At 44.7% G+C, this 22,350-nt stretch overlaps 1 protein-coding gene across 9 annotated transcripts in view; it reads right to left on the bottom strand.

Annotated features, from left to right (window-relative positions):
* Nucleotides 1-104: 104 nt before the first annotated feature.
* The window catches only part of hspg2 (heparan sulfate proteoglycan 2), a 92,630-nt gene continuing 70,384 nt past the window's right edge, over nucleotides 105-22,350 (bottom strand). For 4 of the 9 annotated variants that reach the window (XM_087781867.1, XM_087781873.1, XM_087781872.1 and 1 more), the window contains 28 exons: nucleotides 22,177-22,311; nucleotides 21,934-22,115; nucleotides 20,968-21,343; nucleotides 20,650-20,910; nucleotides 13,521-13,683; nucleotides 12,752-12,849; nucleotides 12,120-12,386; nucleotides 11,937-12,049; nucleotides 11,716-11,863; nucleotides 10,857-10,973; nucleotides 10,724-10,741; nucleotides 9,044-9,128; nucleotides 8,831-8,975; nucleotides 8,160-8,372; nucleotides 7,982-8,090; nucleotides 6,937-7,035; nucleotides 6,646-6,867; nucleotides 6,328-6,572; nucleotides 6,020-6,191; nucleotides 5,834-5,956; nucleotides 4,838-4,894; nucleotides 4,113-4,188; nucleotides 3,973-4,051; nucleotides 3,793-3,840; nucleotides 3,145-3,215; nucleotides 2,995-3,078; nucleotides 1,830-1,933; nucleotides 107-1,747 (listed from right to left, as the gene is read on the bottom strand). In XM_087781867.1, coding sequence (XP_087637993.1) covers nucleotides 1,575-1,747; nucleotides 1,830-1,933; nucleotides 2,995-3,078; nucleotides 3,145-3,215; nucleotides 3,793-3,840; nucleotides 3,973-4,051; nucleotides 4,113-4,188; nucleotides 4,838-4,894; nucleotides 5,834-5,956; nucleotides 6,020-6,191; nucleotides 6,328-6,572; nucleotides 6,646-6,867; nucleotides 6,937-7,035; nucleotides 7,982-8,090; nucleotides 8,160-8,372; nucleotides 8,831-8,975; nucleotides 9,044-9,128; nucleotides 10,724-10,741; nucleotides 10,857-10,973; nucleotides 11,716-11,863; nucleotides 11,937-12,049; nucleotides 12,120-12,386; nucleotides 12,752-12,849; nucleotides 13,521-13,683; nucleotides 20,650-20,910; nucleotides 20,968-21,343; nucleotides 21,934-22,115; nucleotides 22,177-22,311 — 3,983 coding nt within the window. In that variant the 3' untranslated portion in view covers nucleotides 107-1,574. Of the gene's footprint in view, nucleotides 1,748-1,829; nucleotides 1,934-2,994; nucleotides 3,079-3,144; nucleotides 3,216-3,792; nucleotides 3,841-3,972; nucleotides 4,052-4,112; nucleotides 4,189-4,837; nucleotides 4,895-5,833; nucleotides 5,957-6,019; nucleotides 6,192-6,327; nucleotides 6,573-6,645; nucleotides 6,868-6,936; nucleotides 7,036-7,981; nucleotides 8,091-8,159; nucleotides 8,373-8,830; nucleotides 8,976-9,043; nucleotides 9,129-10,723; nucleotides 10,742-10,856; nucleotides 10,974-11,715; nucleotides 11,864-11,936; nucleotides 12,050-12,119; nucleotides 12,387-12,751; nucleotides 12,850-13,520; nucleotides 13,684-20,649; nucleotides 20,911-20,967; nucleotides 21,344-21,933; nucleotides 22,116-22,176; nucleotides 22,312-22,350 lie in introns of all 9 variants that reach the window. The other 5 variants (XM_087781874.1, XM_087781871.1, XM_087781869.1 and 2 more) reach the window with 5 other exon arrangements.

Here is a 22,350-nt window from a genome sequence, read left to right as displayed (position 1 = left end):
ATGAATACATCTGTTTACATGTAATAAAACTAATGATGCATATAATATCTAAAGATAAACTTACTTTCCGTTCTAGTATGTTGGTAAACTTTATTTTGATATTCCTACAGTCAAATTTCAAATTTTTTACCAGTTTTTTTTTAAAGACAACAAACACGACAGTAGTAAATGCACAGCACACATATTTACAAATAGCACATGAATTTTCATTTTATTTAAGAAAGGTCGGGGCAGTGGAGGCGAGAGAATTGAGGTGCAATTATGTGTTTGTTTGTTTTTTTCTTCCTGTGGATCAAAAGTTGAACAATAGAAAACGTAAAATGACTAAAAGTGAAACCTTTTTCACGAACCATAGAAGCTGCTTTGCTCATCTACGAGTAAAGAGGGCGAGAAGAACACAGACGGGGGAGAACAGAGGCTTCAGTGATTGCTCTAAAACAGCAGATCTCTATTAAGAAATAAATAAAAGTGAAGGAACTCAGATCATTAGCGGGTCACTTGCACATGCTAGCTCGGCGGAACCAGCCACTACTGCGTTGTAGAACGTCACAAAAGAAATAAAAATCACCCGACGCTCTGGCTGAGGGGATGGAAAGGGACGTTCCAGGTCCAAAAAAAAAAAAAGTGTTGTCTTGTGTTTGAACACTCGATTAGTGTTGGGATGTCAGAGAGAGGCGGAAACATTAGCAACACTCTGTGTCATCATTAGTACGACAACACGTGCACTAGTCTAGTTTCAGATGACGAGAGTGAGTCGTGGCGGAGCATGCTTCGAGAGAGGACTGGTCACAGCAACCGCAGGAGACACTCACACCGAGTAGCATCGATAACAGAAACATAAACAAACTACTTTGGTTTCTCTAGTCGCACCTTCTTTAATTGCATAACTCAAGTGATCAACTATAACGTACTTTTTGTACTTTTCCTGCGCCCAGCCACCAGGGGGCGACACAGCTTTCTTCGCAGTTTATCTAACATGGTTACGAAGCTAGTTTTTGATTAATTATTATAAACAAGTGAATATGTTACAGTGTTAAAAATGCACCTATTTAGTTGTCAGCACCATGTTTTTCTCACGTAGGATAAGAAAAAACGACATGATATTCTGTATACATATTAGTTTCCTGCTTCAAACGCGGATATTGAGTTTCAGTCCTGCAGGGAGAGAGAAACGTGATCTGATGCGACCTGAGTTGTTGGTGCTGAGACCGTGTCGCGTGGAAACACAAGAAGCATGCTCGCGCACGGAGAGGCATCTGGACACAGTTAGAACCCAATAGAAAAGTAATGGTTAGTCAGCATGTTTCCCCCCACAAATATAATATATATATTTATATTTATATGTATATAAATAAAAATTCAGTGCTGTAAAAACATCTCCATCGACTCTGACTTGAAAAACGGCGGCTAAAACTATTGCTGGAAGAATGTAAACCTGGTCTGTTAATCGTCTGTTAAATCTTTTTTTTTGTTTTGGTTTTGGTCACACGGGGGGGGGGTTTGGCGGCGGCGAGAGCTTCCAAGGTTGAGTCCGTGTGTTGTTTGGTGACGTCACCAGTCCGTGTGAGAAGTCCCTACGAGGCGCACTGCTGCACGTTGACGCCGCGAGACGCCTGCGCCTGCAGGTCCACCATCAGCGCCGGCTGTCGGCCCGGCCTGGCGTTCGCCAGCGACAGGTTCCTCACGCAGCCCCGCATCCCCGTGGAGAACTTTCCCCCCGTCATGGCGGGCATGTCTGGGGCGCCACCTGCAGGCGGTGGGGGGGGGGGAGACACAGGGGTTGAGAAGGGTTGGAACCAACCGGGAGGAAGTTGGACCGTAAGACTCACCGAGGTATAAACTTCCTTTTGTGTTCACCATCAAGCTTTTGCCCTTCGACTGTCCGTGCAGCTCCTCTCCTCCGTCCACCTGGATGTATCCCTCTCTTCCCGTCCTGCGGGGAACCATCAACGAAGGTTTAATGAAGTTTAGATAGTTTCTGGATTATTGAAGTATATCGCTGCCATTTTTAAAACAAATTGAAATGTGTTTTTTTTAAAGCATTGAGTTATTTAAAGAAAAATATCTTGCTTTGTGACCCTGGTCTGGAAAAGCGCTATTCAAATAAAAATTACTTACTTACTTACTTACTTATATTGAAAGGTCAAAACTCTTTTGTTGAATATTTAAGTTGAATTATTTGTATATTGAAAGTTTTAATTGTATTATTTTTAATAATTAAAATAAGAACAAATATTATTATTATTATATACATTATTATTTTTTTACTTAAGCAATTACAAGATGTTTTCTAAATTCATTCATTTTTGACTGTACTCCTCGTTCGAAAATATTTCAAACCTGTCGAACGTGTTACATCTGTGTTTGGCAATACTTTGATAAACCGTGTTTCCGCATTCGAATGCTGGTCTGGTGACTTAGATCATTGTCTAAGTATTTGTAAACGTGGCACGGAGAGTGTTGGTCAAACTTTCTTCAGGAACATGTATAAAACAAGTATTTCACCTAAATATCATTGAATTAACACTCATTCAAGCTCCTTTTAATGATGACGCAACAATACGTTTAAACGTGTTTTGGAAAAACCTTCAAACCGTCTTTTGGAATATGTTCGAACATGTTTTGGAACATATGCTCAAACGGGTTTTGGAACACTTTCGAACGTGTCTGGGGATACTTTTAAACGTGTCTGGTGATACTTTTAAACGTGTCTGGTGATACTTTTAAACGTGTTTTGGTGATACTTTTAAACGTGTTTTGGTGATACGTTGAACGAGAAGCACAGTCACTCGTTCATGAAAAGTTTCAGATATTTAAGAACTGGCTCCCCCTTCTGTCAAAACAGTGTAATTGCAACAGCTTAAACCAGAGAAAGGTTCTTGTTGTGTTGGCTTTTCTCAGAATCATTCTCAGTGCATCAGCCCTGATGGAAATGAATGCAATCCCCTGCGACCGACATGTTTGAAGGTCAGTCCGACGACGACCCCGACTCACCTGACAGCCGTGACTTTGTGCCACCTCCCATCGTTGATGCTTCTCCTGGACCGGATCTCAGCTTCTCCGCTGCCCAGCTGGTAACTGACGACCAAGGAAACGCCTCGTGGTCACAAACGACGCCGAACTCCAGTCACATGACTCGCTCACCTGAAGACCAGGTGACCGCCGTTCAGGCCGAGGCTGATGAAGTCCTTCCCTCGTCCGTGTTCGCCCAGTTCCTGCAGAGGAAACGCTGAGTCAGCACCGACATAACAACTGCCATCTGAGTGTGTCGTTAAAGTTTGAAAATATATATATTTATTATTAATGATCGTCTTGTAATAAGTAATATAATAAATATAAAAATATAATAAATATATATAATATAATAAATCCAACTTCTTAAGTGAAACAACGTTTATGTTCTTATTTTTCTTATATCTTATCTTATTTTTGAAAAGTGATAAAAATTACATTTAAATACATTTAAAATACCGTATAACATAACATAACAAAAAAAAATATTTTCTTTTTGCATTTTATTGTCACAATAAGACAAGGAATATTTTTTCAACATATTTTTGCATTTATTCATCCATTTTCCTACTTAATATTTCAATTATATTTGACGTATTTGTTATTTTTAAATACATATATTCAGACACGATTACAATCTGGAAATATTGAAGTGAAAATGTCCATTTTTTGGACAAAAAAGTGTTGTTTTTTTAATCTATAACACATTTTAAAGTGAATTAAGAGGACATAAATAAAGATGGACGTGTGGTTCTTGAGTGAAGAGGCGACGGTGAATACCTGGGTGTTAGCATGCAGCTTTGGTAAGTGGCGAGCGCCAGAGGTCTCCTGGGAAATGGAGGTGGAGTGAAGAAGCAACATGCACTTGTTTTAGTCAGCGGACAACATGCTCATCAGTTAGAGTGAGATGGATCATGAGAGGACCAGCGGGGGGGGGGGAGGCTTCGGGGTCAGACTCACCACTCCCTGCCACAGGATCAGACCCTCGGACGAGGTGGTCCTGATCTCCAGCTGGATGGTCTCGGGCGAGTCGGGGGCGCTTGAAGACACGAGAAACATGAGCGAACCTGATCAAAGCCAACAACTCCAGGGGTCGTCACCTTCTCGGGAAGATGGATTTGGGGAGAGCCATGTAGCCGTCGCTGTGGAAACTGGCCGCGTACTGGTACGGAGAATCTGTGGGAGCGACAAGAAGGACACGGTTTAAAATGCTGCCCCCTAGTGGTCAGAGAGGACCCTGCGACCACATGCGAGAATAAGTTCGTGAAATACACATTCAATAACTTCAGATACAAACAACATATTTGTTGACGAATTAACAAAGTATAAAATACCAGTCGAGTAAATGAGATGTATGAGAAAATATTGAATAATTACAAGCAGTTTACAGTGGAAATGAACCATTTTGCAAAGAGAAAAATAGCAAATCATGACAAATGTGTTACTGGAAAAAAACTCGATGCAAAAAGAATAGTTTGAGCGTTTAAGAAGAAAGTCGTGGAAACTCGTGAGCGACAGCCCTGCGTTAAAAACGTCCCGGCGTAACCACGGCAACATGCACAGCCTCGGATGCTCAGACTCTTGACGTGTTAGTGACGCCGCAAAATGCTTTTCGGAAACACCAGTGAGTTGCTCCTCCTCGTCCGTCGACGGCCGGAGCGAACGTAAACCGACACGACGAGTCTCCGAGAATTCGATAACGCCGTGAGACTCAAGATGCAGTTTCAAGCCCCGGGTCCAGATGTTCCACCTGTGTTAACGGCGCCCCCTGTAGCTCAGTCCCTGTTAGTGATGTCAGGCAGACCGAGGGTTTGAGATACTGTACCATTGGCCTCGCTAGATTCCAAACGCTGCAGGACCTCGTAGGAGCGGGAGAACTGGCCTGTGTGTGCAGGTGAGACAGTTGTTTAGATTGAGCGACCTCTAGCGGCGAGTGTCGGGATCACAGGGCATCGTCGTGGTCGATCAATGACTTCTTTATAAATGTGTAAATGTATAAAAAACACAGCTACATGTATCGATTGATAAATAAATGTGTCAATAATTATAAAAATGCAGATTTTGTAGAGTATATATCGTCGATTTATTTATACATTTCAAATTGTATTTATTTTTACATTTAATTATTTAAGTATTTCGTTATTTCAACATATATTTTGACTGGTCGGCTGAACATTCATTTTTACATTTATTCACACATTTGTTTTGACATGTAGTAATGTATTCATACATTTATTTATACTCATGTCATTTGTGCTTCATAGGACGTCGACCTCAGTAAAAAAAATGCGTCACGCGGATGATCCTCAGGTGGAACGACACGTCGTGTAGCGCCCTCATGTGGTCATCATTAAAAATACACTTGACTGCGTTTATTCATTATAATTATTTTCGAATTGTCATGTTCAATTGTTTTAAATATCTAGACGTTTTTACCAGGACAACTAATATGAACTGAAAAATTATTTGATTCCAAGTTGTTATTCATTAAAATAGTCTTTACAAGATATATCAACCACTTTTATTCAAATAACATCTAGATCAGAACCATAATTCTATGTATTTATCAGTTAAATACTCAAATATAAATATATTGTTGTCAAATAACAATAAAAATATTTACCTAAATATGTTTAAAATGTTTTTCGTCAATATAATTAAATTACTTGATTGTTAATGACATTTGATTCTGAATTAAGTAAATCTACAACCTGCTTTTTTACATATATTCCTCCAGAAATGGTTTCTCTTATTTCACATTGTCATCGTGTTGTTTCGTTTTCCAGTCGGACGGAAGTTCTCTCTCTTGATCGACAGTTACCTTCCTCACAGTAGACTCCAGCGAACCCGGCGACGCACGCACACACTCCGTCCACGCAGCGGCCTCGGTTCTGACACTCGCTGTCGCGGTCGCAGCCGTCCTTCAGCAGCTCGCAGCGCTGCCCTGCGGGTCACATGATCCACACCAGGTTGAGGCGAAACACGACGAGGAGGGAGTCGGACTCACCGTCGAATCCGTCCCGGCACAGACACTGGTATTCGTACTCGGCGTTGGACATGCAGCGACCTCCGTTCAGGCAGGGTCGAAGGTCGCAGGGACTATTGTGGACACACTTGTGGATGCTGCGGCTCTCGGTGAAGCTGTAGGACAGATCCACCTTCTTGTTGTTGATGAGCACCTGAGCAGCAGAAGCAGGTTATTACTGTACTTGGATGTGTTTCAGTTTTGTTGATACACGTGTCACGACTTGATTTATCCTTGTTATTGTTCATTCTTTTTAATATATGTTCTACTCTTCCTCCTCCTCCGCTCACCTCTCCGATGCAGCCCTGGAACATCTCGCTGACGTTGGCCGGTTTGGGCAGCAGCTCCAGGTCGGGGACGCCGCCCAGGAACATGGGGGTGTGGATGTTCAGACCCTGGGCTTTGCCCGGAGACGACCTTCTCTCCACCGGCCCGTGGTCCACTCTGAGGTGACCGGACTTCTTGTTCCGCTCGGCGACCACTCTGTGCCACTGGCCCAGAGCGAGCGGCTCTGGACTGAGAAGGACCGCCTGACCTGGAGAGAGGAAAGATCAAGAGGTCAGAAGGTGGACAGGAAGGCCCCCCTTTGCCTCTTCTAAACTACGAACCTGTGCCCAGCTCGTATCTGAACTCCACGTGTCCCTCCACCATGGAGACGGCAACAAAGTCCTCCACCTTGATCTTCTTCCCGCCGCAGAAGAACATCAGGCCGTCTCTCTCCATGGGTTTGAACTCCAGCTCCACCCGCAGGTCGTCGTGCACGTTGGTGAGCGGCGGGTAGGCGATGTAGGACTCCTCGCCGTCGAACATGGGAGTCGTCACCAACTCACCTGTTCACGTTTAGCAAAGTCTTGATTTGTTCGAATGAACATTGAGATTCACGTCCGTCTTCCTCTCACCGTCCATGCATTTGTGTCCAAACTTCCCCAGATGGCAGCGGCAGTCGTAGCCCAGACCCGTGGGTCGGTTGATGCAGGTGGCGTCAGATCCGCAGGCGTCTGTAGACAAACCTCACTTCAGTTCGAGACTAACGGAGTAAGATAAGGCACAGAAATGATGGGAAGCTAACGGCTGCTAATGCTAATCGATGAGATTATCAGAGTCATCAGAACATTTTATGGTTGAATTTAATATTTTAAATGTTGTTTTCTTATTAATAATTTATTGAACATTAGATTAAAAAAACAACAAGAATAAAAATAGATAAATAAATACATTAAACAAATAATAGCTATATTAAAAAATAGCTATACTAAAACAATTCAACATTTTAAATGTTAAAACTTGTTATATAAGAATAAGAATATGTTAATATATTATAAATAAAAATAAATATATTATAGTATTATAATATATTTTTAATATATATATTTTTTATTTAAATGGTTGTTTATCGAATACCTTAATTACATTATTTCTACATTATCATGTTGAATTTCGGTTTTATGGAATATTTAATTTCAGTAATTTGCAGATTGAAATGTATAATTTGTTTTTATTTAGTATTTAATTTCAATAATTGTATTATTAAAATGTATAATTGTTTTTATTTAATATTTAATTAAAATTGTTTGTATATTGAAATAATTTGTAGACAGTATTAAAATGTATAATTGTTTTTTATCGAATAACTAAATTCAATAATTTGTAAATTGAAATGTTTGAATTTATTTGAACAAATTAACTCAATAATTTGAATTTAAATGTTTGATATTCGAATTCCAATAATTGCAAACGTTTAAATCATTCAATAAATTAAACAATTTAAAGCTTACAAATGTTTAGACAGTTTATAACGTATATATTTACAACATAATTTAATAATAATGGTATTGATTTAATAATTTTCAACATGAAAAGTCAAATATCCCGATGACATCGACACACTTCCCTAGTGACAGTAGTTAAAGAGTTAGGTCAGTGCTAGTAAGCGAGGGGCTGCACCTGAGTGACAGTGCAGCGACGAGTGGTGCTGACAGTTGCTCCCGGTGAATCCTCTCGGGCAGCTGCACTTGTACAGGCTGGCGTCCGAGTCCTCGCACCGTCCACCGTTCTGAGAGGACAAAGACCTCGAGGTGAGTGGACGCCAGGAGGACGGTTGTCACGGCGACGGCGAGCAAACCTGGCAGGGCAGTTCTTTGCAGGTGGGGCAGTTGGAGACCCCGGTGGAGCTGCGGTGCAGGTCCTTGAAGATGACCTCCTCGCCCTGCACCACCAGCTGACGGATGCAGCCCACGAAACCGCTCTTGATGCCGGCGGTCTTGGCCAGCAGGGTGTAGTTGGGGTACCCCCCTACGTGGAGCTCCTCGTTCAGGTCCAGACCCTGGAATTTGCCCTGAGGAGAGGAAATTAACTCACTGTATTTGTTTTAAGGACTTCAGGTCACCTTGACCCAGAGACAAAACAACAGTTAAGAGTAGTCGTTTTAATTCCCTATAAAAATGCTATGTTAAAGTATCTTCTGTCAATAAAGGTTGCTCTTGAATCCCCTGTGATGAATTGTCATCACATGACCTTCTGTGTTTTACATGATTGGCTGAAAGTTCTCTTTAGTATTTTCATGCACTATTAAATCCCTATTGAATTGAATTTAAAAGGGTTTCAATTAAAATAATAAAAAATAAATAATTTAGATAATTGACATTTGTATTAATGGAATATCAAACTTTGTGTCAAAACCATTCATTTAAAGAAATATATTATAAAAAAAACACACACAAATAAACAACAGACAAAACAAAACATAATTCTACATTGAAAGGTTGAATTTTTGGTGTGTTCTCGCGTCTTTACCTGCGAGCTTCCATTGATGGCCGCTCCTCCGTCCACCATGATGTAGCCCAGCGTGTGGTTCCGGTGCAGCTCCACGGTGTGGAACTCTCCCAGCTTGATGGGGCTGGGGTCTCGGATGGTGGCCATGCCGGAGCCCACGTCGAACCTGCGCGGAGAAGGGCGAGCTCATCAGAGGCCGAGGCTCGCCAGGTGTGACGTGAATCCGGGGCTCACCTGAACTCCAGACGTCCGCCCACCAGGCCCAGAGAGATGAAGTCGGCACCGGTGCTTCTCCTCTGGCCGTTGTAGAGGATCATGCCTGCAGCCACACACTCACAGTGAAAACAGGACACTTTTGATTTCTTATCACATTTTTGTCTATTCAGGTTTTATGTCGCGTGACCTTGAGGGTTCAATATAAATACAGATGAATGAATAATATTACACTCTTTGTTAAGGACTTTATAAGCTTCATAAGTATGAAAAATGAATTTATTAATTGTTTACAAAATTATATATTTTTAAAGAATAAAAGCATATTGTGTTTTCCGAAATGTCGTTTTTATTTTTACCATTTTTGGGCAAAATACAGAAATGATGGGGAGTAAACGGCTGCTAATGATAATTCATGACAATTACATCTGGAAGAATATCAGCGTCATCAGAATATTGAATTGTTGAATTATTATTATTTTAAATGTTGTTTGCTTATTCAATAATGTATTGAAGATTAGATCAATTAAAAAAAAAAAAAAAAATAAATACATAAATAATATCTATATTAAAAGATTGAATTAAACATTTCAAATGTTGAACTTTTGAATATGTTATAAATTAAAATATGATTTTATTAAAATGTATTATATTATATATATTTTTTTATTTAAATTGTTGTTTATTTAATTACATTATTTCTATATTGAAATGTATAATTCGTTTTTATTTAATATTTAATTTCAATCATTTGAATAATAAAATGTAAAAATAATTTTTATTGAATATTTAATTTCAATCATTTGAATAATAAAATGTAAAATTAGTTTTTATTGAATATTTAATTTAAATCATTTGAATAATAAAACGTATAATTCCTTTTTATTGAATATTTAATTTCAATCATTTTAATAATAAAACGTATAATTCGTTTTTATTGAATATTTAATTATAATCATTTGAATAATAACATGTATAATTATTTTTAATTGAGTATTTAATTTAAATCATTTGAAAAATAAAATGTATCATTCGTTTTTATTGAATATTTCATTTCAATTATTTGAATGTTGAATATTGTATGTACTTTGTATTCTAACAATTGTGGTGTAAAATCTTCAATTGAAACAATTTTATTTTTCTTGTTCGTAGGGAAAATAATTAGTAAATATGTAAAAAAAAAACAGACCTTTAGTTGATAAATGATTAGAATAAATCAAACTATTAGGCACAAACGTTGATAAAAGTCATGGGAAGGAAACTTCCCTCAGGTTTAATCTTCCATCAGGGTTTAAGTTGATTTAATTTGACCGAACAAGATGACGGCGACAGTTACGATGCAGATCATTAACCACAAACATGATGGAAGGCGAAGCAAACATGCTGCGCTGCCAAAGCTGATGATGACGACACACGAGTGGAGTCATGCATCTCGACCCTCATCGGCGGCTCCGTCTTCAAGAACACGACGTGAACAAGGACCTGAGCAGCTTTGTCTTGTACGGTTAAAATATATTCATTCATAGAACATCAACACCTCGGGAGACACGTGTTTGAATCGATCGTCGATCAATAAAACCTGAAGGTGTTCTTCATATGAAGCATATTTAAGAAGGTGTGACTGCAGCTGTTAGCTTCATGCAGAGTCTCGCCCGCTGCTGAGCGAAGCAGCCACAGATACACAAGTTCCTGCAGACTCACCCGCGTACACTATGAGACCTTCACCCCCACGAGGTGAGCGATGGAAGAGAGGAACAGTTTCATTACAAGTCAGCGTGTTGTTGTTGTTGTTGTTGTTGTTGTTGTTGTTGTTGTTCCCGCCGCACACTCTTACCGTCGACGTTGTCGGGTCTGAAGTTGATCTTGATGCTGAAGGTCTTGTAGGCGTTCTTGATGGTGGGCAGGGTCAGGTAGGAGAGCGGCTCCTGGGCGAAGTACGGCATCACTCGCTCTGGATCCACACAGAGACATGAGTCAGGATCATATGCCATTTGAAGGTACATTCAAGATCAACTTGACTGTCAAATATCTTCAAGAAAACCAAATAAATGTCATAGGTTTAAAAAACTACTCTCAAGTCCACTCAAACTTTCCTTGACTCCTATCAAATTGATTAAAAAATATTTCCAAAAAAAAAGTAGAACGTTTAAAACCAACCTAAAATCTTACTTATCATGTAGTTATATCTATAAGTTTGTTTTAGAATTTGATTTAAGTAAGTAAGTAAGTAATATTTATTTATATAGCGCTTTTCCAGACCAGGGTCACAAAGCGCTTAAACAATCAAAACAATATTCAAAAAAGTATATACTTTAAACGTCAAGATAAAACTGATAACACAACAGGAGTTCCAGAAAATCAAGGAAAAGCCTGAACAAATAGAAACGTCTTAAGATGTTTCTTAAAGGAGTCAGTAGATCCATCAAGAGCAAAGAGAGAGAAGATCGTTCCAAAGCTTAGGAGCAACAGCCTGAAAAGATTTCTCTCCTCTAGACATTTGCCAATTGAGGCCTTATTTTACCATTCATAAACGTATGCATTTTAACCCTTGTGTTAACTCAGGGTCAAGGTGACCCGAAAGCTTGAGAACAAATGTGTTTGTGGTATTGACCCTGAGATAACACAAGGGATACCTCAAACACATTTGTTTCCAGGCCTCCGAGATAACATAGATGTTAATGTGCACGACTGACCGTGAACTTCCAGTTTGGTGAAAGACTCCACTTTCCCCTGTTTGTTGGAGGCGGTGCACACGTATGTTCCGGAGTCTTCGTGTGAGACTCTCGGCACCGTCAGCACGTTCTTCTCCTGGAAACACTTGGGAGGAAGTTCTGTGTCCAGCTGCAGAGGCGAAGAGAAGCCCATGAAGCTCACACCCTTAACACATCAAACGATGGAACCAGGAGTTCAAGACCTTGCTCCACTTGATCTCCGGAGCAGGATACCCAGAGGCCATGCAGGGCAGGACCGCGTCGGACCCGACCGTGACCTCCTTGGTCTCCGGCAGGGCGGCGATCTGAGGCAGAGCTGAACGACAGACGGAGAGAAACATTCACTCTGGTGTCGGAAACATCAGGAGCGCACGTGCAACACTCACACTGGACGTGGAGGACCACCTGCGACTGCACGGAGCCCACGTCGTTGGTGGCCGTGCAGCGGTAGTGACCCGTGTCCGCCTCCGTCACCTGGTCGATCCTCAGCATGCCGTCCTTCACCATGATGTGCGCCGGCAGCGACCCGCCCACCTTGCTCCACTGCACCGTGGGCTCGGGGTCGCCGACCGCCTGGCACTCGAACTCCACTGAGTTCCCGATCATCACCGTCTGGACGGAGGTGCGGACGTTGATCATCACCTTGGGCAGAGCTGAGGGAAGATAAACCTTTATTAAATATTTATTAACATCACTTTGTCCCATGAAAAGAAACATGTATCTCCACTTATTTTAACTTTCAAATTCCAAATCTTTTTATGCTCGAGATACGATTTTTTATCGGACAGCGACAATATATTAAACTGAATCATGTTATATTATATTTATTTGTTTAATAAGGATAGGTATGACTTATACCTGTATTGTTGTGAGTGCTTAAATATCATATATTTACAGTATCTTCATAGAAACATTTTTCACTACAAACTGAACAATGATGAAAAGGGTCGGACATTTTGATTTTTTTTTAAAGATCATTCAGATTTCCTTCTATTCCTGTCGCACCACAGTGACCGACCTTGGATGGTGAGGCGAGCAGAGTCCTGGGCTTGACCGTAGACGCCGCTGGCTCGGCAGATGTAGACGCCCTCGTTGCTCTGCTCCAGGTTCTCAATCCTGCAAATGAAAGCACATGTTTTTCAAATTAATGACAGTATTTTCTACCATTTCGTTATTATTTTTTCCGCTTTTATATTCAGTTTGATGGCAGTTCACAAACACGAATAAACACATAGTAACCCCAAAACCACCTTACGAAGTATTTTAATAGGAATGAACGGCCATGTACGCACATAGTACTGTACTTACTGTAGTAGTGATGTACTTACATCACTGATCTGATCCAGCCTTACACCCCAGCTCGGGCTCTGAGGTCTGTGGATCAGAATCTACTTATGGTTCCTGAACACGACTCAGGACCAGAGGAGAGAAATCTTTTCAGGCTGTTGCTCCTAAGCTTTGGAACCATCTTCTCTCTTTGCTCTTGATGGATCTACTGACTCCTTTAAGAAACATCTTAAGACGTTTCTATTTGTTCAGGCTTTTCCTTGATTTTCTGGAACTCCTGTTGTGTTATCAGTATTATCTTGATCTTTAAAGTATATACTTTTTTGAGTATCGTTTTGATTGTTAAAGCGCTTTGTGACCCTGGTCTGGAAAAGCGCTATATAAATAAATATTACTTACTTACTTACTTACTTACTTAGTAAACAACCAAAAACACCAGTACTTAATGAAATGGTACATTTTTTAATTTAATTAATTCAATAAAACCATGGCGGTCTCACCGGAGGACTCCGTCCTTCACATGGTGGTTGGGCGGCAGAGCTCCTCCTTCTTTCAGCCACTCGATCTTGGTTTCTATCCCTCCTGCTGCAGAACATGTGAACTCCACGGCGCTTCCCTGAGCCTTCACCTCCACCTGAGGCGACACCCGCACCGCCAGAGGGGCTACAGGGGGAAACAAGAGCCGCAGTTGAAATTTGAGTTAGGGACCACAGAAAGTCATCTGGTGGAATCTGGAAAACTTGTTTTGTAAAAAGGAAAGAAGAATTAGATCATGTGATCTAACCCTACTTTTAATCCTCTTCAAACTTTCTTTTGACCCAATCTTTGACCAAGGATTTCAAGAAGGAATTGTAGCAAATAAAATAAAAAAACTGGTCAAATAATCATTCTATTTCGTCCCTACTGACCGCCAGAGGCGGTGCTTCAAGCACTGAATGTATCCATCTCGCGCATGCGCAGTTCGAGTTTAATACCAACAAAGTCACCTGTGACCCCTGATGACCCCGGAAGGGGTATAACTTCCGGTGACATCAGAGGATCTGTTCCTTTTCATCTTCTCGCTGCGCAAGTAGCATGTCACCGAGCTAGCTCAAGGACTAGCTCTTTCGTTGCCGGTAGTCACGCGACTTCTGTCGGAGCTGCGAAACTTTCGCCCTCCAGAGACTGCAACGAACTTTCGACCCGGAGAAGTTGTAGCGGTTCGCCGTGGAAACGTCCGGAGATCGTCTTCGTTTGGCTGAGTACCAATTTTCTTTTCATTGAATATCATTACAACCTGTTGTGCTCGCCATTGGTTGTATTTTGATTTATTTCGGTGACGAAGTGGGTTCGCTCCCTCTCCCGACTTTGTACTCTTCATTATATATCTTTGAATATCAGTACAACCTGCTGTACTCGCCATTGGTTGTATTTGATTTATTTCGGTGACGAAGTGGGTTCGCTCCCTCTCCCGACTTGTACTCTTTATTAAATATCTTTGAATATCAGTACAACCTGCTGTACTCGCCATTGGTTGTAGTTTGATTTCTTTCGGTGACGAAGTGTGTTCGCTCCCTCTCCCGGCTTTGTATTCTTTGTTTATATATCAGTACAAACTGCCCTTGAGTGCCGGTGCAACTTTTTCACTCTTGGTTCCTTACATTTGTTGGTCACGACAGTGTTTTCTCTTCCAACATTTGTACTGCTGCCTTTTCAGCTACCGAAGTGGATTCCTCATATTTGTTGGGGACGACTGCGTATTCGCTTCCTATCCCAGCATTTGTGCTACTTCATCCCATATGTGTAAACACTCGTTGGTGAAGGCTGTGTTTTCGCACCCGCTCCCAGCGTTTGTAATACTTCTCACATACATATAAACACTCGTTGGTGAAGGCTGTGTTTTCGCACCCGCTCCCAGCGTTTGTATACTCCTCTCATATATGTAAACACTCGTTGGTGAAGGCTGCGCTTTCGCCCCCGCTCCCAGCGTTTGTTGTTTTTCTCTGTGTGGCCTTCGCCTGTTGCTAACATGCTTGGCGGCCACTCCTGCTCAGTCTGTATGGCTTCTCTGCAGCCCGAAGACGGCCACGATATGTGCCCCTCATGCCTTGGTCTCGAGCATCTGAGGGAAGGTCTTTCAGAAGATCCCTGCATGAACTGCAGCTTCATGCCCCGGGGAATAAGGGCTGCCAGACTTGCTGAGGTAGAGCAACTGTTGGGCCTCGTTTCGTTGCCCGAGCAGTTAACCTCAGCCCAGCGGCAGACTCCAGCTCAATCCCGCCGATCTAAACGGCGGGCTGCTGAGACTAGAGGCCCCACTTCTAGGAAGAAGGTTAGAGAGTCCGGACTTGCTTCCAAGGTGGACCAATTAACGGAGGAAGTTGATCAAATGAGATCCTTCTTCCTGGCCTTCAAGTCTGGGACTGGTGAAAGAGAGTTGGGTGATCTTGCTCCTCCTCCAGCCATCTTGGAACCGGAGGAAGATATAATCTCCATGGCAGCTTCAGCCACTGAGTTCGCCGAATATGGAGAGGAGGTGGTACCACAGCGTGTAGCCTCCCACGCCTCTGCGGCGGCCTCCCGTTCTTCAGCCCACAGCTCTACTGTCGGTTCTGGAGACGGCTCTATGGGGGCCATCATTCGTACGGCCCTGGCTCGCCTGCAGTTGGATATCCCGCAGGCTCAGCCAGCTTCGGCCAGTGCCTTTTTCAGACGCGGATCAGCTCCCGTCAACTTTACTGTGCCTCCATCTAACGAATATTTGAGAGAGTTGCATGCATGCTGGAGGGACTCTAGAGCCCTCTCTCGTGCAAACTCAGACGCCCGGACCCTGGCAGCCATGCAGGATGCACCCAAGTTTGGGTTGGGCCGCATACCAGCCGTCGAGCCGGCAATAGCTGCGTTAATTGTCTCACCCGATGAGGCGCTGAGACCGGATGTGAGGTGTCCTCGTTCCCAGTGTCGGGTAACAGATGACCTGCTCTCCAAAACCTATGACGCAGCGGCACGCATGGGACGCATAGGTAATTCTATGTCCCACCTGATGCTTGCTTTATCAGCATCTATACAGGAGACCCCACTGGATGCTTCCGTCCATAATTTCAGCGACGCTTCCCTGCAGGCATTCGCGCTGATGTCTAGAGAGCTGGGGCGGTTGACGTCTACTCTTGTCCAGGCTCGCCGCCAGGTCTGGCTGGCACAATCACCTCTGACAGAGGCATGCAGGAGAACCCTCCGCAGTGTTCCAGTGGAACCGGGGGAACTGTTTGGACCTGCAGCGCTAGAGGCACTTGAACGAACTGTCCAAGCCAGACAGACTCAACAGCAGCTGTCCGGGCTTCACAGGAGTCGGCCTCCTCCGGGCAGACCTAGGGGATCTTCAGCTCCCCCCCAGCGCCGTTCTCAGCCACAGGCTTACCCCAGAGGCTACCTCAGGTCTCAGCGCCCAAGCCCACAGCCTGCTCAGCAGGCGGCACAGACCTTTCGAGCCCCTGAGCGGCTGCCCTCTAGGCAACCTCAGGCCCCACATACTGTCCGTCGTACCCCCAGAGCCTTTCGAGGCCGGGGGACCCAGCGCTGAGGCATTGGGGTCGGCCGTCGGCTGTTTTTCCCAACAGCAGCTCAGCTATTGGGCTGCTTCCACCCGGGACCCTTGGGTGCTCTCCACCTTGACCAACGGGTACAAGCTTCAGTTCCGACGCCGGCCCCCAACCATTGGCCGGGTCAAGATTACCATCATATGCGACCCGGCAAAAGCCCAAACCCTCACCCAGGAGTTGTCCGTCCTCCTGGACAAGGGTGCAATCGAGCAGATAGATCCCCTGTTACAACCAGGAGGGGTCTACTCGACTTATTTTCTGGTTACAAAGAGAGATGGCGGACTCCGCCCTATCCTCGACCTAAGGGGAGTCAACAAGTTCCTGAAAGTCTTGAGATTCCACATGCTCAGCCCTGCAGAGGTTCTGCGCACTGTCTCCAGGCAGGAGTGGTTTACTTCAATAGACCTGAAGGATGCTTACTTTCATGTGCCCATAGCACAACACCACAGACGGTTCCTGAGGTTCGCCTTTCAGGGACGTCATTTTCAGTTCAGGGTGCTCCCGTTCGGCCTCTCCCTTTCGCCACGGGTATTTACCAGGGTTGTAATGGCAGCCCTTTCGCCCCTGCAGTCGCAGGGCATGAAGATCCTGCCCTACCTAGACGATTGGCTCATCTGTGCTTCGTCCCGGTCTCGGGCGACCCTGGACACCACAAGCCTCCTTTCCCATGTGTCTCGACTAGGTCTCAGGGTGAACTCTACAAAGAGTTGCCTAGTTCCCTCACAGAGGACAATTTTTCTCGGGATAACTCTCGATACAGTTTCAATGAAGGCCTGGCCTTCACCACAGCGGGTGGACGACATCCTCCGCCTCCTTCCCCTCTTTCGCAGGGGCACGTGGTTGCATTACGTGGAGTTCCTACGACTCCTAGGCAAACTGACGGCTGCCGCCACCGTGGTCCCTTTGGGGCTGTTGTCGCTACGCCCCCTTCAGAGGTGGCTGAACGACTTTCATTTGGATGTCAGGTGGCACCGGCACAGGAGACTCAAGGTCTCACACCGTTGCCTTCTTGCTCTGGCTCCGTGGAGAGAGAGAGGTTTTCTCCTCCAGGGCGTGCAGATGGGTTTGGTTGCATTCCGCCGAGAGGCCATCACAACAGACGCCTCCCTCTCAGGGTGGGGTGCAGTGTGGCAAAACCGTACAGCCCAGGGGCTGTGGTCTGCTCGAGACTGCTCGGTGCACATCAATGTTCTAGAGCTACGAGCTGTGTATATGGCCCTGCAATACTTTCTCCCCTTCCTGAGAGGGCGACATGTGCTTGTGCGGTCAGACAATGTGTCGACCGTATCGCATATAAACCACCAGGGGGGCACCCGGTCTGCACAGCTGTTGCAAGCATCCCGGGACCTCTTGCTGTGGGCGGCTCCACGCCTGGCCAGCCTAAGAGCAATGTATTTGCCCGGGGACCGGAATCAGGTCGCAGACCTGCTCTCTCGGGGCAAGCCCCCATCGGGGGAATGGCGGCTTCACCCAGAGGTGGTGCTCAATATCTGGGACACATTCGGCAGAGCAGAGGTAGATCTGTTTGCCACAAGGGAGTCGACCCATTGTCCCCTCTGGTTCTCCCTGAAGGAGGAAAGCAGTCCTCTGGGCCAGGATGCTCTTGCGCACGACTGGCCAGAAGGTCTCCTCTACGCTTTTCCCCCAATACCTCTGATATTCTCAACACTGCAGAGGGTCCTCCAGCAGGGTCACAGGCTGCTGTTGGTAGCCCCCTTCTGGCCAGGGAGAACATGGTTTCCACTGCTGCGCAGGCTCTGCCGCAGCTCACCATGGCGCCTCCCCGACAGGAACGATCTCCTGTCTCAGCTAGAGGGCCAGATTTGGCATCCCGACCCTCTTCGCCTGCAACTATGGGTCTGGCCGCTGCAGGGCCCAACCCGCTTCTGACGCAGTGTTCAGACGCTGTCTGCGACACTATACTAAATGCCAGGGCGCCTTCTACACGGCTGCAGTATGCAAATAGGTGGCAACTGTTTACTGCATGGTGTTCAGACAGGGGTGAGGACCCTGTGCACTGTTCAGTCCCAAAGATTCTGGAGTTCCTCCAGTCACTATTGGACAGTGGCCGGTCTCCTGCCACACTGAGGGTATACGCAGCAGCCATTTCCTCTCAACATGCTCGGGTAGATGATAACACAGTGGGGTCCCACAGACTGGTGTCCCTCTTTCTAAAGGGCGCATGGCGATTACGCCCCCCACGCACACAGCGCGCCCCAGCATGGGATTTGCACCTGGTGCTCGACGCTTTGTGTCTGCCTCCCTTTGAACCCCTGGCTCAGACAGAGCTGAAGTGGGTTTCTGCTAAGACTGCTTTTCTCCTTGCCATCGCTTCAGCGAAGCGTGTTGGGGAACTACATGCCCTGTCTGTGAGTGAGTCATGTCTGCGGTGGAGCTCAGACGGCTCAGGGGTTACCCTCTGGCCAAATATGGCTTTTCTCCCAAAGGTTCTGTCACTATCGAGCCTCAACCGTCCCATTCAAGTGGCACAATTTATTCCCCCGGAAGGGGAAGACAGGTTGGGACTGCTGTGCCCCGTGCGGGCTCTAAGAACCTATATAGCTGCAACCGCAAGTATAAGACGGTCGGACCAGCTCTTCATTTGCTATGGTGGCCCTAGGAAAGGCTCTGCTCTTTCCAAACAGCGACTGTCTCACTGGATCGTGGATGTGATTACCCACGCATATAAAGGAAGTGGTCACCCCCCGCCATTCGGGGTGAGGTGCCACTCTACCAGAGCGATGTCTACGTCATGGGCAGCCCTACGCGGGGTACCCCTGGAGGACATCTGTGAGGCAGCATCTTGGGCCTCACCAAGCACTTTTTTCAGGTTCTATCGGGTGAACGTCACCACTCCTCATCCATTAGGTGTGGTCCTGTTGCCCGACTCTGTTGCTTCCCCTCAATGAGGTACGTACTGTGATTCTTTGTGACCTTGTTGTTATGGGTCATCCAGTGCTTGAAGCACCGCCTCTGGCGGTCAGTAGGGACGAAATAGAACGAAAGTTACGTATGTAACTACGGTTCTATGAGTCCCGGATGACCGCCAGAGCGTTCTGTCACTCAGAATCCTTGTGTTTTCGCGAGAAGATTCTGCAGGAACAGATCCTCTGATGTCACCGGAAGTTATACCCCTTCCGGGGTCATCAGGGGTCACAGGTGACTTTGTTGGTATTAAACTCGAACTGCGCATGCGCGAGATGGATACATTCAGTGCTTGAAGCACCGCCTCTGGCGGTCATCCGGGACTCATAGAACCGTAGTTACATACGTAACTTTCGATTTATATAAATACTTTTATATTTTGCACTTGATTTGTTCAACCGTTGCAGTGATTAAGTCGATAAAAATGAAGCCTTTCAGTTTAGTAAAGTAAAACTTAAATAAACATGATATTGTCCCCATAAAATAAATCCCTAGAGTTAAATAACAAACCAAAAATACATAGTATATTTAAATAAATTGTTCAGTCATGACTGTATATAAATTTAAACCCTTATATCTCAGGGTCAATGTGACCCGCAGGCCTGGAAAGACATTTGTTCAGATAACACAGTCATCAGAGACGAACCCGTAAAAATAATTAAACTAAAAATGTTTTGTGTTTGGGCTGCTTATTGTCTCATTGTTTCTCATTTTATTATTATTTCCTTAACATTGTTGCAACATTTTTTTGTATTGTTTTGTCTTCTTCGGCAGTTTTTGTAAGAAAAAAAGAAAATGGAAAATTGCAATTTGTAATTGATGAAAACATGTTTTGATGAAATGAATAGAAGTGGATATTTATGTCATTTTGGTGTTTTGTCTAAAATAAGTAAATAATAAACATAGTGACCCTGATGTTCTTTACATGGCTGGTAGTCCATATAGTCCATCCCATAAATTGTTCGGTCTAGAGCTCTGATTATCTGGCATTGCTGACCGTGAAAAAGGTTTATCTGGATCATGTTGATTCAAGCGGATGTTGCTTTGAAAAAGACGCCATAAAAGTGAGACGATTTCCGATATGATTAGCTTGAAGCTAACAGGTGGTGCAGGTTCTGTGACTCACATCTGACGGTGACTTTAGCGATCACTTCGCTGTTGCCCACTTTGTTGCTGGCCACACACTTGTAGTTCCCGGCGTCCTTGGCGGCGGCCAGGTTGATCTGGAGGTCGCCTCCGCTGACCTCGGCTCTGGCCGGAAGACCTCCCTCCAGCCGGGACCAGGTGTAGGTGAGAGGCGGGGTCCCGTGAGCCAGACACTGCAGTCGAATGACCTCCCCGACCCGCACCGCCACGTCGTCAGGCACGGATGTGGCGTACGGAGGAGCTGCGCGTAGAAAAGGTTAGATCCCTCGAGGTTCGCCGGCGTCCACGAGTCACTCACTCTCCACGTCCAGCACGATGGTGACCTCGCTGGTGCCCATGGGGTTGGTGGCGCTGCAGATGTATTCTCCGGAGTCCTGTCGACCCGCCGTGGGCAGCACCAGGTTGTTGTCCACCACCTTGTGTCTCCAGGGCAACGGGGAGCGTAGCTTGGACCAGCTGATGGTGGGCGCCGGGACGCCGAGGGCCTGGCAGCGCAGCGTGACCGTCTGACCGTCCACCACCACCATCACGGGCTCGGGAACCGAGGCTCTGGGCGGGGAGGGCAGCTGCGAGGAGCCCTCCACCGTCACCTCCACTCTGGTCTCCGTGGAGCCCTCCATGTTGCGAGCTGTGCACACGTACGTGCCGCTGTCCTCTGGACGAGCTGCCAGGATCTGAGGGTCCAGGAAGCGAGAAAGTTTATCAGTTTTCAAGCATTGATTTTTATTTTTATTTGAAATATTATTGTTTATGACAAACCTTTTTTTTTTTTTAATAATTGAATTCAATAGATTCTTAATATAAAGGTTGAATTTGTTGTTTATGTTAATTTTTAAATGAGTTAATTGAAATAAATGAATTTTGAAATTAAAAAATGTTCTAGATTTTCAATATTTTTTAATTCTTAGCCTTTTAAATTCAATAAAAATGTTTTTTATAACAGTGCCAATATGTATTTATTATTATATTGAATTAAAAAAATTGAAACAATGTAAAAAAAAAAGATTTATTTTTGAATAAATGGAATTAGAATATCAAATTTTTTAATTGAATTATGAAAAAAGTTCAAACTTTTCTTAAAAAAAAAAAAAGTTATATTATTAGACATAAGAAACATATTTAAACTTCTTAAAATCTTGATCTTGAAAAAACAAACATTCCACTAAACATTACAATAAAATTAATCAGAAATGAATTGAACCTCCTGATGACATAGACGTGCTTCAAAGAAAACGTCTTGCTCATGAGCTTCGATGAACGTCACCTGCATGATGGCGTTGGACTCCACCGGCACCGGGCTGCTCAGCATCACCTTACGGTTTCTGTCCAGCCGGTGCCACGACACCGAGGGTCGGGGTTCTCCGCTGGCCTGGCACTCCAGGTTGACGGGGTCGCCCACCCTGACCCGCAGGGGTCCCACAGGGGTGACGGTGGCCACGGGCGTCTCTGACGAAGCCAACAGTTTAGATGTGTATCGTCTGACTGTCTGAGCGTCGTGCGAGCTCACCTTTGACGATCAGCGACACGACGGTGTGCGTGATGCCGTAGGGGTTGCTCGCCACACAGCGGTACGCGCCGTGGTTGACGGAACGGACGTCGGAGACGGTGAGAACGGAACCATCAAGACCCACTTTGACGTTGTCTGTGGTGTGAAGAAGCATCTTGTTAGACAATAACTACA

The sequence above is a fragment of the Callionymus lyra genome, chromosome 19, assembly GCF_982586985.1.
Source record: "Callionymus lyra chromosome 19, fCalLyr1.hap1.1, whole genome shotgun sequence".
Taxonomy (NCBI): Eukaryota; Metazoa; Chordata; class Actinopteri; order Syngnathiformes; family Callionymidae; genus Callionymus; species Callionymus lyra.
The sequence above is the reverse complement of the archived record's forward strand: the minus strand, read 5'-3'. Positions and strand labels throughout refer to the sequence as shown.